The sequence below is a fragment of the Esox lucius genome, chromosome 19 (genome assembly GCF_011004845.1).
Source record: "Esox lucius isolate fEsoLuc1 chromosome 19, fEsoLuc1.pri, whole genome shotgun sequence".
Lineage (NCBI taxonomy): Eukaryota > Metazoa > Chordata > Actinopteri > Esociformes > Esocidae > Esox > Esox lucius.
The window spans coordinates 19,751,990-19,768,640 of record NC_047587.1 but is presented as its reverse complement, the minus strand read 5'-3'; the positions used below and the strand labels follow the sequence as shown (position 1 = coordinate 19,768,640).

At 40.3% G+C, this 16,651-nt stretch overlaps 1 protein-coding gene across 9 annotated transcripts in view; it reads left to right on the top strand.

Annotated features, from left to right (window-relative positions):
* The window catches only part of shank3a (SH3 and multiple ankyrin repeat domains 3a), a 307,884-nt gene that overhangs the window by 185,521 nt on the left and 105,712 nt on the right, over positions 1 to 16,651 (top strand). For all 9 annotated transcript variants that reach the window (XR_002195651.2, XM_020040539.3, XM_020040544.3 and 6 more), the window contains 4 exons: positions 2,168 to 2,245; positions 5,914 to 5,980; positions 9,760 to 10,001; positions 10,398 to 10,561. Coding sequence is in view for 8 of the 9 variants with exons in the window: in XM_020040539.3 (XP_019896098.3) it covers positions 2,168 to 2,245; positions 5,914 to 5,980; positions 9,760 to 10,001; positions 10,398 to 10,561 (551 nt within the window). In the remaining variant the exon portion in view is untranslated. The remainder of the gene's footprint in view (positions 1 to 2,167; positions 2,246 to 5,913; positions 5,981 to 9,759; positions 10,002 to 10,397; positions 10,562 to 16,651) is intronic.

Here is a 16,651-nt window from a genome sequence, read left to right as displayed (position 1 = left end):
TGGAGGAACCATCAATGGTAAACCAACACATTTTCACCACTTTTATTTCCATGATTGACTGAAAGTAGTGGCAATTTTTTGTTTGTTTGTGTGTGTCTGTCTGTGTCTGTGCGTGTCAGTCTGTGTCTGTGCGTGTCTGTGCGTGTCAGTGTGTGTCTGTGTCTGTGCGTGTCAGTCTGTGTCTGTGCGTGTCTGTGCGTGTCAGTGTGTGTCTGTGCGTGTCAGTGTGTGTGTCTGTGTTTGTATGCTTGTGTGAAGCATAGGTTTCCTACTTCCTTTCATCTTCCCATTGAAAATCAAACAACAGTACACACAGTTACATGGAGAGGACTACAGGGGAGGCGCAAAGCTTCTGAACAACTCTCTCTCTGTTCGGTCCCTCACCCCCGTCACTCTCTACTTCTTAATGGATAGTTTTTCATTCCCGGTAGATTATTCCGCTACTGATAGAGACTCCTGCCTAGGGGAGAACAGGACACACAGCCATCTCTGTGTGTATAAAACTGCCCTAGCTAATTCAAATTAGTTAATGTTGTAATTAGCTACAGTTAGCACCTCACCTTTTAGGTTAACTGTATGGCTCCCACAAGCTGTACTATATAACAGCGTGTTTTTGACTGTGTGTGTTTGTGTGTGCCTTTATATGCATGCATGCGTGTGTGTGTGTGTTTGTGGATATTGAGAAGGCAACCAGGGGTCAGCTAAGCTACCAGCCGCTGTGGGTTCACCATGCTAGCGTTAGCAAGACGTGATAGTAGGGCTATTACAGGCACTATTATAGACCAGCCGTGTTAGTTGGACAATGTGTTCATTCCCTTCTGTCTCTCTCTTTGTCCAATGAAATCATGGCGTGTGTGTGCAGACCAACATGCACGCACACATACACGTGCACAAACACTCATACAGACAACAACACACAGTCAAACACACTCTCACACACAAAGGATGCAGACTCACCGACATGAAGACAGGCAATGTGTTTATATTTCTTGTCACCAACAGAGGGTGCACAAAGCCCTTTCCTTTGCATTTCAGCACTAATTATACAGTATGTGTGTGTGTGTGTGTGCGTGCGCACGTGTGTGTGTGTGCGCATGCGTGTTTCTGTTTGTGTGTGCATGTGTGCTTGCTTGCGTGTGTGTGTTTGTCCATACATCTGCACATATGCTGCGATCTCATTGAATAAAAGTAGAGCAATATAACATCTCTGTGTGAGCCGGTTGCCATGGTGAATCAACCTTTATTCTCATTTTGTTGAAGAAACACATGTCCTGCAGCAGTTGCTGTGGATTGCACTTTAAATCAACTTCTTTGCATATCCTGTTGTATAGTGTTTCCTTGCAAGTAAACATTGAATCAACCTCGGTGCTGGCATGTGAAGTGATGTGTATTTTTTTATTGGAATCAAGCCATAGTGAGGTTATCCAATAACTGGAGCGTTTATTCATCTTGCCTAACCTACATTGAGAATGACGGTTAGAGTAGGGAAGATAGATTGTTGAAATACCTAAATCATTTAAACTGCAGTTACGGGTATAAGAAGTCTAAACAGCAACCGATGGGATTCCTTTTGTAAAATGGCTTATTTTTTTGTGAAGCATGTAATGATCTAAGCAATGTGCATGTAAAATGCAGGTATTTTGTTCCATTTCCTCTCACTTCAAGCAACATTGTTTGGGTGAATAAACATTCACACATTGCAAAAATGTCTTGACCTTCTAAAGTCCACCCAACCTCCAGATTCACACTAAATAAGCACTTAGTTAAGGGGAGTTTTCTATACTTAAACAAACGCTTATTCAGTTTCTGACTTCACAAAGTATTTTTTTACTATCACTCTCAGAGAGTAGGGGAATAACTCATTCCCACGTTGCCGAGATATTCACAGCCACCTACACTGTGCTGTACACTGTATGTAAGGTTAAGGATAGAGGGTGGGAGGGCCTGCTGGGGACACCATGTAACCATGGAGGGAAAGGAAGACAAAGGCTCTTAGTTAAAGGTCTCTTGTACTGTATATCTTCTGGTTTATTTCTGGGTCTTTGTGCATGTCCTGGATGGTGTGCTCTGCATGTGTGGTGACTTGGCTATGTGCAACCAAAATCCTGACCATACAAAATAAACTGATGATTTCTAACACATCCCTCCTTTTCTCCTCCTCTTTCAGGATAGCTGCACCAGAGTTCTTCTGTTTCGGGGGGCAAATAAAGAGATCAAGAACTACAACAGCCAGACGGCTTTTCAGGTAGGAACTGTTAATCCTTCAGGAAGCTACATAGACATAGACATGATAATGTTTTCCTGTTATAGCCTGCCTCTGTGGCAAGCTGTGTGATTAAGCCTGTTTCACATTAATGCAGATTTCCTCTACACGTCAGAGTTAAATTGTTTTTATTCAGGGCACACTGCAAGCACACACACTCGCTCATATTTGTGCACACACACTCACTCATATTTGTGCACACACACACACACTCACTCATACTTGTGCACACACACTCATATTTGTGCACACACACGGTCACTCATGATCTCAAAATTGTTCCTATCGGCCACGACATTGCATGATAACCAGGTGGACATTTTCTCTGGCTTTGTAAAGACTGCCGCCTTGACAAGGCTAACAAGGCTAACTAGTCTGTTTGGGATTGCAAGAGCAATCACTGCTGTTGATGATTCCTCATTACAAGCAGAGCTAGACATCACTGTAAATTGAGGATTATTTTCATGGCAAACGTACAGCTCCAGAAAAAAATAAATGAAGAGACCACTGCACCTTTTTCTTTCCTTTCCAAAAAAGTTGAAAAGAAACATTTTGAGTGAGGAACAGAAGTTTTCAATTTGCAGTGGTCTCTTAATTTTAACCTTTCTGTCCCTGTATATATTTTCTTGAACCATCCGACACTATTGTATTTATCGCAGACAGACTCCAAGAAAAAGCCTGGTTCCAGGAGGCGTCTGGTTTCCCCGTGAGAGCCTTAGATTTTCACCTTCATGTTGAGAAGTGGGATACAAACATCTTGTTGGGAAAGAAAGGAATACACAACATTTATGTAGTGTGAATCTCTCAGTGGTGAAGTCGGCTTTTGAACAGGGGGGTATTAGTGAACACATTTCCTGCATTATTAAGGCCCCTGCAGACCCATGTTTTTTTAATTCTAATATCAAATAATATATGGGTAAGAACTGTAGAATCTGTGTTTTATAGTTTTAATTGTTTATGGTCATTGTTTAAGTTTATAGTAATGGAATGATAGTGTTTTACAATATCAACAAAAACAAATTTGGATGATAATTTTATGAGTATATTTGACATATTTGACATCTGAATTATTCCTTGACTGGTCTTTCACCTCTCACAATTCCTTGCCAGTTAATTTCTCTTCCGTCTCCTCTGAGTCTCGTGTTGCCTAACTGCTAGCCTCTTAAACCAGGCTTGTTGCTAGGAGGCCAGACGAGATCGGAGGTGTGGCCTTGCGAGACTACCTAACTGCAGACTGATATTGGATGTGCACAAGTGGGCTAAGGACATTACTAACAGAACGGTAGCCATTGATGTAAACTTTTTGTTTGGGTAATTTAATCTTCTTTCCTGGATCTCGGGTACCATTGTAAAATAGCATTATATTAGTCTTGATTTCAAAGTTCTATAAAGGTTTTTTACTTTTTACATGCGCATGGGATAATCGAAATACAGCCACCAAGTATGACCGCACACCGAGTAATCGAAGAATCTAGGTACGACAGGCGTCTTTGTAGCTTCTTCACTGGCCACGCCCCCTACTCATATTACTCACACATTGAACACAGAACAGATGCCAGGTTATACTTAGGTCAAGTTCTCTTCCACAGATGAACAGAGAACCCTATGGTCTGCTAATTACTCATTGACCTAGGTCACAGCATGCAAAATGAAACCACTATAGAAATGAATATAGACACATGACTGTCAGTTTAATCTAAAATAATAATAACGTCAAAAAATCATATTTTGGTTCTCAGTTTAAAATTTCTATTTTGATACAAATGATAGAAATTTCTGTCATGACCAGCATGAGCAGTTGATATCTTGAAGAAGGTACCTTTATTATGGAAATGCTGATTTGAAATCTTCACTTACATCAAAACGGCAGTATGATTATACTGCTTAGACTAAATGTTGTTGGCAGATGGAGATCATTCCAAAACTGGGTGAATTAATTGATGTTTGCTAAAATAGAGTATAACTACAATTACTGTTTCCTTAAAGGGAAGTTGGATATCTGCGGCACCAGCCATTTACTTCATTGTAGATGGATTGGACTGGCAGCTTGCCTACTGCAGCTACATTACATGCATTAATGAACTACTGGGAATAATAGGCTAAGCCTTGGCTAATGTCAACAGAAGTAGCCATGCAAAGATTAGTAACTTTAGCAATCAGAGATGCAAATAAAACCATTGAGGGCCTGTTACTTCACCAGAGATCTACCTACTCTGAACTGTGTTAAAGTGGCTAGCCTAGTTATCTAACATTACTTAAGTTGTATATGTCCTGCCCTGGACATATGCATTTAGAAGATAAGCCATTTACTCTGAATCTAAAGTAAGCTGTACAGTTTGGTTCAACACCAACATTATCCTACTTGTCTCATCTTACATCGGCTCAATAATGATGCTCCACACCAGTGTTAATTCTGGCACCCATTTTTGATTTAGTCCCTATTAGATTATTCTCTTCTCAAATTGTTGGAAGAACACATTTATCTGCAGCAGATAAAGAGCAAGAATTAATGCACAAACATTCACTGCCTGTGTGAGATTGAATTATTTTAACAACTCAAGTGCTATGTATTTGTCCAATGAAAGCAGTTACGCTGACTGGTAATCATATGGAAAACAAATCAAACGTGTGTGAATATAACAGCTCTCACAACATATGGTAGCTAAGCTAGCAACATTATCAATTGTGTAGTAAATCAATATGAAATAAGGTTGATGGAAAATATCAGAACGTTTAGATAGTTGACAAATTAGTATAACCGCTTCCCCAGGCACCACACCACGGTCTATATATGGATAATGTGCTTCCCAATGTCTTTTGAGGTTCGTAGTATTTTTCTACCTGTAATTTGTACTGGGAGTATAGCCATACTGAACCCAGTCAGTCCTTGCCGCCAGAATAGAGAAGAGTCAGAGGGGTATCTTTAGAATGACCTGGGCATGACAGGTTTTCCATGAATTGTAGCCCTGGAACATTAGGATGAGAAAGAAAAAAAAGAAATTCAGCCAATGCTTTTTGATTGGACAAAAAAAAAAGTTTTCTTTTAGTTATTTACTTTTCTGGATCTATTTAGTCAATTATCATCATGCTGCAAAACAGATATTCAGCTAATATTTTCGTAACTGTTTTTGTTGCCGAAGTTTACACTGCTTCACACACTATAAATAACTAGTGGAAATTTTCATGTGGGAACAAGGTAGCTAACTAGGCTGCTAACTAGGCAGCTCCTACATGGCATAAAGACTACTTAATGAATTTTCTGCCATATGTGGGGGGTGCATCTCATGTTTGACAGTTGGAAGAAGAGACTGTAGTCAGAAATGCAAGCGGTTTTATTAACTGAGCAGATGGGGTAGGAGATTATTCTGGTGCAGTCATGGAGAGGGGTGAGTTGAGTGCGCTAGGCGTGCCAGGACAGGGTTAAGGTATCATGAAGACTAGGAGTGCACTGCAGACACAGAATGCAGGTGCAGTTAAAAATCTGTCATTTGTCCTTTTTTTCTCAAACCAGCACAGGACACTGTTGCACAGATTGATGTGAAATAAACACAGGATTCCCTTAGATTTTTTTTTGGGGGGGTGGTGACGTGTCCCACAAATTTTTGTTTCTCTTTCCCATTTTCTCCTGTTCTCCCTCTCTCTTTCTCCAGGTGGCCATTATAGCAGGAAACTTTGATCTTGCTGAAATCATCAAGACCCACAAAGCGTCAGACGTTGGTGAGTACATTACTTCCCATGGGAATGTGTCTGAAGGTAATGGGCATTGGACTAATAAATGACTCCAGTCAATTACCTTGACCTCCCACAATGACATTAGACGGTATAGAAAAAATAAAACAAATGAGGCAGGACTAGAACAAGGGCATCAAAAACAACTAAACATAGGCCTTCTCTAAGGTTATGCTGATGGACAACTCTCAGCTGGTGCGTTAATGCTCTAGTAGCTTGTTTTTTGTTTTTGAATAAGTGAGATGAAAGTGTCAAGCTTAAAGGTTTTTTGCACTTCGTTCTAGTCACTAGCAGCAGCTAACTAAAATGAATGACACCAAAGAAAGTGTAGGCTGTAGGAATGACCAGATATAAGATATCTATACGAGTGCGGGTTGCTATTGGAATAGCAATGTTAAGGAGTAATTTAAGGTCCTTTTTTAAATCTAGTCATTTTAAATCTAAATAAGTTGGTAACCTGAGTGTTGCATCATGGATGCTGCGAGGGCCAGTTAGCCCAAATGTAAAAGATGGATGAGCATTAATGTAGGCACTGCTCACAAAGCAGATTACATTGTTGCAAATTCCATCTAATTTATTGAGGAGCTTTTTAGCAGCAAGCCTGTAGACTATGCCCCCACAGTAAACAATTGTCGGAATGGTTCATTTAACAAAGGTAAACTTGGCAGCATGGGGGATAGATCTAAACGAGAAAGCATTTTTGGATATATCATTTAAGAATTTAAGCCAAACTACAAGATTTCAAGGTGTCAACATACTCTAACTCAGTCCCATTCTGGCAGAGGATGTATTGGAGCTGGCCAGGTGTGGTGTGGAAGGCTCTGATTGAAAAGCATACTTTTTTTAGTATTAAGGAGTAGCTTCGGAACATAGACTGCATTTTGAAGCTGTGTTGTAGGGTAGACAGCTCATTATTCAGTAAGTTGTATACAGGATAGTGTCATTGGCATGAAAGTGGATGAGGGAGTTTTCAGGGCAAGAACTGAACATTGAGGAACACCCACAGTTAGTTATATTTAATTGAAAATAGTACAAAGACAACATCAAATGTTGATACTGAGATATTGTATTTCTTTTTGAAAAATACATGCCTATTTTGAATTTGATGCCAGCAACACATTTCAAAAAAGTTGGGACAGGGGCATGTTTACCACTGTGTTGCATCTCCTCTTCTTTTAACAATGCTCGGTAAGTGTTTTGGAACTGAGGAGAACAATTGCTGTAATTTTGAAAATGGAATGTTTTCCCATTCTTGCTTGATGTACTGTAGGATTGCAGCTGCTTAGCAGTTTGAGGTCTCCTTTGTTGTATTTTTCATTTCAGAATGCGCTAAATGTTTTCAATGGGTGACAGGTCTGGACTCCAGGCATGCCTGTTTAGTACCCAGACTCTTTTACTACAGAGCCATGCTGTAGAAATACGTGCAGAATGTGTTTTGGCATTTTCTTGCTGAAATAAGCTAGTAAAAGACGTTGTCTGGATGGCGTATTATGGTATGTTGCTTCAAAACCGGTACATATTGGTTTTAATGATGCCTTCACAGATGTGCAATTCACCCATACCATGAGCGCTGGTGTTTAGGAATGTTATTTATGTGTGGTTTCTTCTTTGCATGCTAGAGTTTTAACCTGCATTTGTGGATGCAGTAACGTACTGCGTTCATGCCAGGAATTCCACTACAGAATCGTGTCTGATTTTAATGCAGTGCCGCCTGAGGGCCCAAAGATCACGGCCATCCAATATTGGTTTTCGCCCTTGTCCCTTGCGTACATAGATCACCCCAGATTCTCTGAATCTTTTAATGATATTGTGTACCCCAAAATCTTAGCACTTTTACGTTGTGTTATGTTATTCTTGAATTGTTGCACTATTTCACTGAGTGGTTTTTCACAGAGCGGTGAACCCTTCCCATCCTCACTTCTGAAAGAACCATCCTCTCTGGAATGATGTTGCTGGCAACAAATTTAAAGTGTGCATATAATGTCCCAGAAACAATAAAAAAAATTTGTTTCAACATTTGATGTATTTTCTTTGTACTAAATGTTCTATTTCTATATAGTATTTAAATTTTTTGCACGTCTTTACATTTTACACAGCAACTCAACTTTTTTGGAAAAACTGTTGTTAATTGGTGTTACATTATGTATATTGTTCCATGTGTTGTCTATTTATCTTGCAATTCAATGCCTTTGGCCAGGTACAACTGCTTCTCAATAGATTTCCCAGGTTAAATTGTGGTTATATAAATAAAACAAAATGTCACACTGACTCCTCTGTTAGCCACTGCTGTTGTCTTTCCCTCTCAAATGGAAGCAACTGGTTTCTGCCTGTCAGATAAACATGTCCTGTGAAATGTTTGGTAATATGAAAATACAGACAGTGTAAATAGTGAAATAAGATTAAATGTTTCATTAGCGGAGCTGACATTAGATTACTAAACAGAGGGCAGATAATGGCTTATCCAACTTGTAAGCACGTCATACACTGAAGTTGCCATGAGTCTGAAATGGGGAATTATAATGACATGCTGTGAATAGAAATCTTTGTATGCCTATTCAAGTATCAAAAAATGTAATCATTAAAATAATAAAAAAATTATGATAATAATAATAATAATACGAGTGTTTAATGTCATCAGCAGTAAAAAATGTAATAGCCCATTTCCTTTACCATTTTGTTTTGTGCCTGTGTGTCATTTTTAGAAGTGCTATATACATGCATTATTTATAGGAAAATGGATAGACATTCCCTTGGAAAAATAGACATGTGTTGTTATAATCTTATTTATACACTATTGACGAATAGGGACAATTGATATGATTGAGATTTGACTTTGAATGCATTGAATGCGCTATGGCTATTTTCAGTAGTCAAGCAACATTTTAATTAACACAGTCACATGGAGATGAAAAGAGATCGTATCTGTGCCACTATAGCTTCTGTTCCAGGCTGCGCAGACCCATTGAGGCCATCTCCATGGGACTGTCAAACAAATGCCCTCACCTCTCTGCCTCGTCCTCTCTGGCCTCTTCAACTCCAAAGAGTAGAGTTGAAGAGAGTGAACAAAATGCACTTGTATGAAGTGAGACCTGAGTGGGTCATCAAGCAAATCACATTTACATAGGGGGAATTCACAAACAGTAATTTGAAATTGCTGCTAATTAAATGGCATACTGTGCAGCATTTATTTCTATCAAAGGATTGTTAATTGAGGATTCATTGTTTGCATCCTATCGGTATAGGATGCAAACGATCATCATCCTCAGTTCATGTGGGCAGTCGGGTGGGGGAGTACACCTCCATGAGCCTCCTCAGGTCTCCTCCTCAGGTCTCCTCCTCAGGTCTCCTTCACTTATCAGTGTCCGGATGTGTTTATGCCCTGTTGGAGGTATGATCACACAACCAATTGTTTCATAAGGAGGAATCAGCCAATGACCAACTCTTGAACATAAAAATATACACATAAAAAACTTAAAGATATACAATTATATGGTATACATACACGGAATCAATGTCGCCTTGAGAAAATTGCTGCGGCCAATGACACTGTAATGAACCATTCAGTAATTATCCCTGATGTGTATGCAGTATAATTCAGTGTACAATGGCTCTGCTGCATGTGAAAGGTGTGCCATCTAGTGTTTGATGGAAATAAAATCCCTGAGTCCTTCTCCAATGCTATAATAGACGAACATGTAAAGTTATGAGGCGTTATAAGGGAACTAGAGTGTCGTGTTGATTTGACCAGCGCTGTGTTCTTCCCATAGTGCCTTTCAGGGAGACCCCCTCCTACACCAACCGTAGACGTGTGTTGGTGGGTGGCCTGCCCTTGCAATCGCCCCGCTCCCTGCTGCGCTCCGCTAGCGACAACAACCTCAATGGGGACAGCGGTCCCAGTCTGGGGCAGAGTCAGGGTCTGGGTCACGGTCGACAGGGTCACTCCCCTGTCCCCTCCCTGAGGAGCCTGCCTCCACTGGGACAACACCAACAGCACGCCAGCCTGGGGGAGGTGAGAGACAGATGGACAGAGATACTATGTGTGTGTGTGTGTGTGTGTGTGTGCGTGATCCAGGTTTAACAGTACATGTGGGGACCAGAATTCAAATATAGTGAAAACTCACAAATTGTTCCCACATGGTTTTTCAGCTGGTCCTTAGAAGAACAGTAAAAGGTTATACAGTATCCTCCTTTGGCTAGATTTAGGGAGAAACTTACAATAGGGGTTGGTGTTAGAAATTGGATTTGGGTTCGGGCCTTGGGCAAATAGGGAATAATTCCCCTAGTCTCCAGAAGGATAACAAATGTGTGTGTTGGTCCCTACCTTATTGCCTGTGTGTGGGTGCTTGGATGTGCGTGACAGAGACATATGTTATATGTGTAACAGATTGTGTGTGTTATATTCCAGACTCGTCATGGTGAGCTGCCAGACAGCAGTCTCCAGAGCACAGGCAGCTCCCGCTCCTCCCATTCCCGCTCTCCCTCACTGCACAGTCATCTGCATGAGGTGGAGCAGGGCATCAGGAGGGCACATGGACACCCTCTGGGACACGCCCCCAGAGGACGCCTCAGGTGAGACAGACCACACAGCAGTCATGTGTGAGAGGTTGTTCAAATGTGCTGGCTGTCCCAGTGTTGGGGATATTTCAGGGAAGTATTAAAACCCTTTCACTTTTTCTACATTGTGGTTTTTTATGGAATTTATAATTCATCAAATGTATTTATTTTGGCCTAAATTTGAACGTGATACACAATAAGTAGACCCTTTTCCATGACTCCCCATATTGAGCTCAGATGCATCCAGAGTCTGTTGATCATCCTTTAGATGTCTCTAGAATTTTATAGGATAGGTCTTGGGGCAAATGCAATTGACAGGACATGATTTTGAATGGCACACACCTGTTAAAACACGCCATAACTCAATAAAATGTAGGCAAAATGAAGGGGTCTTAATACAAAGGCACTGTATATGTCTCTAATTGTTGGGTATATTTGTCAGGTGATGAAAAAGTACTGCTCGATTTCCTCCTCATTTTGTGGGCAGAGAAAAAATCTTCTCATGGATGCCTGGTCTTCCTAGATATAGCATTGTCAATAGTGAGTCTGTACATAGTTAAGGTCTGTCTTCTTTTATGGTATGTCACAGTGCTCTGGTATTCTGCCGCTATAAATTCTCTATTTAGGTAGCATTGGAATTTGCTCTGTTTTATTTTGGTTGATTCTGTCCAGTGTGTCTGTCTAGTAAAGCCGCCATAGTGTTTTGGTAATGACACATCGTGTCCAAATAGTGTGGTGGTAGTGTAGCTTTCTTGTATATCAACGTAATATGTTCTCTAACAAAAGGAACTGGTAGAAGAGAGAGGTAGAAAAAGGTCCAGATAAGGAGAGAGAGAGAGCAGGAGAGATGTTCTTGATGCCCATCTGCATCTCTGAGTTTAATGTAATCATGTTTATTTTTGTAAGAAGTGACATGTCTGTAAATAAGTAGAATTACTCAGTAATGTAAAAACAGTGAAGGCCTTTGGGCATCTGAGGGGAGATAGACTGTCCTTAAATGACATGGGGCAGTGAAAACATTCATTTACACATAATCCTTCCCTTTCTTTCATGTCTCTCTCTCTCCAACTTGATCTCTCTCCATCTCTCACTCTTTTTCACATTTTCTCCATGTGACCATCTGTCCACCCTGTGGTAGCTCTAGGGGCATTCTGGGTACCAGGGGAGTGTGAAATTAGTTTGGCCTGTCCCTATGGCCAACGCAACCACTTCCCATGACACATGCCATCACTTCCTCTCACACCAAAAGTGGGAGGTGCTGTCAGTAATCCAACACTGTTGCCAGGGGGAGCCTGGGAATGGTGGGCTGATTGGGGAAGTGTTGAGATACATGCAGTGGTTATAAGGTTTTGTCATGGAATTGGCAGTTTTCTTGTTTTGGTTAGTCTTTGTATTGAATCCCAAAAGTATGACTAGATGCTTTACAGATTATCGACTACTATTCCATAACGTAACCTAAATATTTTTCCTAAACGTAACCCACTGGGAGGCGTGCGTAACAACCCTAAACTTAACCCTAAACCTAACCCCTCACCTTTCCAGGTACCATCTATAGCATATTTACCATCTATAGAACATTCTCTACTCTCTCCACTCTTTTTCTCTACTTTTTTCTGTTGGTTTCTTATTCATTTCTTATTCAGATTCCTACCTGACTTTCACACATCTATCGTTCTTTTCTTCTCTATTGTCAACTCTTGTTTTCTATTGCCTCTCTCACTGCATGTCTTTCTTTCTCTCCTCCATTATTGTTCCTTCTCTGTATTAGTCATACTAGGGGCTGTTGGAGTATAGATTATCCATGGCTTCTTACTGCTGCCAAAGGGCTGAGAGTGAAATTGAGAGCAAGAGAGTGATAGAGGGAGATGACTGAGAGGGAAAGGATAGAATCTCCTGAGTCCATAGAAGAGAATCCTCATCAAAGAACACGGTGTAACGGACATCGGTCCCTACACATTATAATCTGCATCATCAAAAGGCGACACAGTTCAGGCAGTATTGATCCGTTTTGCTGCTAGTCCTCCCGCTTTGTTTGGAACGCTGTCTGGAGACACACACACACACGTTTGTTTTACTATCTTTGTGTGGACCAATTCCTCCTGACTCATAAACCTAAATCTTAAAACAAACTACTAAATCTAGCCTAATTCTAGCCCCAACCCAATTTGTTCCTTTCACCCGAAACATAGCACCTATGCCTAAAATAGTGGGTCTGGCTAAATGACCCTGCGAAGTACCATTTTCCTTGCTCTTCGCAAATATACAGTGGGGACAACAAGTATTTGATACACTGCCGATTTTGCAGGTTTTCCCACTTACAAAGCATGTAGAAGGCTGTAATTTTTATCATAGGTACTCTTCAACTGTGAGTGACGGAATCTAAATCATATTGTATGATTTTTAAGTCATTAATTAGCATTTAATTGCATGACAGAAGTATTTAATACATCAGAAAAGCAGAACTTAATATTTGGTACAGAAACCTTTGTTTGCAATTACAGAGATCATACGTTTCCTGTAGTTATTGACCAGGTTTGCACACACTGCAGCAGGGATTTTGGCCCACTCCTCTGTAGAATCTGAGCATTAACAATTACAATATGAATGTACGTTTCATTGGAAGTGAATGTGCCTAGATAATGAGAACAACAGAAACACCTCTGTTTAGATTATCTCTCAGTAGGTAGCGCTCTAATGACAGGAATGTTTACGATGGCCATATGGCATGGGGGTTGACTCCTAAAAAGTTAGAAACGCCCTTAATGTATAGGCTAGCTGGTAACCAACATTACAGTGAGAAGAGATTGACTGAGATGAGATTGAGGTTGTGTAAGGAAGACCAGGTCCGTAACCTCATGAACAAGACTTTCTAATGCTGCAATAAATAATATACTTTCTCTCTCCCTTGACAAACGGGTATGCTAATTATTACAACCACTATACGAAACGGCCGATTTCTAACACGATGGTGCCGTGACCCGGATGGATATGTTTTAACGATTCTGCTGAACTTTGGTTGGAGAGCTTAGGGGCTCGATTTGCAATCGCGAGGAAGAAGTTGTTTTTCCCGGTTACTGGTGCTGTAGAATCTGAGCATTAACAATTACAATATGAATGTACGTTTCATTGGAAGTGAATGTGCCTAGATAATGAGAACAACAGAAACACCTCTGTTTAGATTATCTCTCAGTAGGTAGCGCTCTAATGACAGGAATGTTTACGATGGCCATATGGCATGGGGGTTGACTCCTAAAAAGTTAGAAACGCCCTTAATGTATAGGCTAGCTGGTAACCAACATTACAGTGAGAAGAGATTGACTGAGATGAGATTGAGGTTGTGTAAGGAAGACCAGGTCCGTAACCTCATGAACAAGACTTTCTAATGCTGCAATAAATAATATACTTTCTCTCTCCCTTGACAAACGGGTATGCTAATTATTACAACCACTATACGAAACGGCCGATTTCTAACACCTCCATACAGACCTTCTCCAGATCCTTCAGGTTCCGGGGCTGTCATTGGCCAATACAGACTTTCAGCTCCCTCCAAAGATTTTCTATTGGGTTCAGGTCTGGAGACTGGCTAGGCCACTACAGTACCTTGAGATGCTTCTTACGGAGCCACTCCTTAGTTGCCCTGGTTGTGTGTTTCGGGTCGTTGTCATGCTGGAAGACCCAGCCACGACCCATCTTCAATGCTCTTACTGAGGGAAGGGCTTCTTAAAGAAAAACGAACAGGTCTGTGAGAGCCGGAATTCTTACTGGTTGGTAAGTAGGAAAACCTGCAATATTGGCAGTGTATCAAATACTTGTTCTCCCCACTGTACGTAGGTATACCTTTCCACACACACCCAGGATAAGATGGACTATCCACAGAAGGATGTTCTGCTTAGTCATTGACTGTATTTCATGGTTAATACAGATGTACATGTAATGCTTACATTCAAAACACACTTGGACGCATCTTGGCTAGTTGCCAACTCAAATTGTAATGGGATTTTAGAAAGTAGAAAGGAAGGTTTCAGAAATGTGCCCACTATCACAAGCAATGCTTATTGGATGTGATGTAGGTGTTAGATTTCTCAGTCCTTATCTGAGTTAGAGTAAACAAACTAAGATTTAGTTGAGACATATACAAATTATGTTTGGGGTTTATTTGTGTTTTATTTTTTTAAATTGTATTTAATGAAACAATGAGTGGTTCTAGAAATACTTGTTCTTATCATGTAAGCATTAAAATACAAATGTGAACACTTTGACGTGCATAGTTCTGACAGAATGGAATGGTCTAGACGCCTCACCTTTATTCCTAATTATTCCATAATATATCTGCAGTTATAGACAAATTATAGTGTTTCCAACATTAACTCACCAGTACTTATTTTGGGAAGATACAAAGTGCATCCCTCCATCAAATGTCTCTTGGTCAAATGTAAAAGTGGCATCATCTATTCCACTGGCATCTAAAAGACAATCATCTCTGCTCCAATGAGTAATGGTAGATGGGAGCCAGCAAAATCCTTCAGTCATTTCCTGATTGTTAAAATACTACGCAGTTCTCTCAATTCCTATTCAAGTGAGAAAAGTAGCACTGAGCAATGGGCTATCAAATCTCTTCTGTTAGGTAGTTGACCAAAAGTGAATGTAAAACTTGCATGTGTAGAGAGAAGAGTTGAGTGTATTTTTGCTGTAATTCAGCTAGTTCAGAATGCCGAACAGTTACCTGCAATAATACGTATATGTATTCATGCCTCCAGCCATAGTTCATCTTTATAGTAACGCTATTTGAAAACAACATTTTCCTGCTTCACTTTGTTTCCCAGGCTGACTCCTCTGAACCACCTAACGATACAACGCATTGTACAGAATGCTCAAGCATTAAAACGGTGTAAACCTGCTTACCTTCCACTCCATGTAGTGTGTGCATGATTTCCCAGTTCATCATCCTTATCCACAAAACCTTACAAATCATTCTGAAACAGGGATTTCACCTGCGCAGCCCCACTGCACCATGGTTGAGTCACTCAAGATTTTTCTTAGAAAAGTAGCTATTCTGAAAACCTTTAAAATAAATAATTATCTTTATTTAAAACTTTTCCGACCTGCAAAATAGCAGTTCCTAACAGTGCCAGCCAGTTTAAAGAATATTTCTATTCTACCCAATGAGGGATTTATTTGCATTTCACCCATTTGGAACGGCAGGCTAACCGACCAGATGCAGGACTCTACTTCAGTTGTATTGGCACATACATAATGTCATTACAATGGCCATTCACATGCATGCAGTGAAATGAGGAAGAGAGTCATTAGAGAGTTCGGTGATGACTATGATTTCATTTTTGTTATGGTATGAGCCCAGCTTTTTGTGGGAAAGCTATTTGTTGTGTTTATGTGTGTGTTTTTGTGAGGGGGTATTTGAGTGTGTCTGTGTGTGAGTGTCTGTGTCTGTGTGAGTGTCTGTGTGTGTGTCTTTGTGTGTGTCTGTGTGTGTGTCTATGTGAGTGTCTGTATCTGAATGAGTTTCTGTGTGAGTGTCTGAATGAGTGTGTCAGTGAGAGTGTGAGTGTGAGGCTACAGTATGTGTGTGACTGTATGTGTCACAAAAGTATTGTAGACAGCTTTGGCTGTAACCCACAGTACACCTATTTTTAAGACACCACATTAGACAGAGCAGCTTGTTTTTAGAAGTAAGGTTATTGTAGATGTTGAGGACATTTAAATGTAAAGATATTACAACCTTTTAAGGTCTCTACGTGAGCAACAGCCACATAGAGACATTTTGACTTATTATAGATGTAGAAGGACAGCCATGTAAAGACATTATGATGTATTGTAAATGTAGAGGGACAGCCATGTAAAGACAATATGATGTACATGTAGAGGGACAGCCATGTAAAGACATTATGATGTGTTGTACATGTAGAGGGACAGTCATGTAAAGACATTATGATGTATTGTAGATGTAGAGGGACAGCCACGTAAAGACATTGACTTATTGTAGATTTATAGGGACAGCTCTGTAATGATATTTAGATTTATTGTACGTGTAGAGGGACAGCCATCTATAGACATTATAAATTACTGTAGGTGTAGAGGGACAGCTAT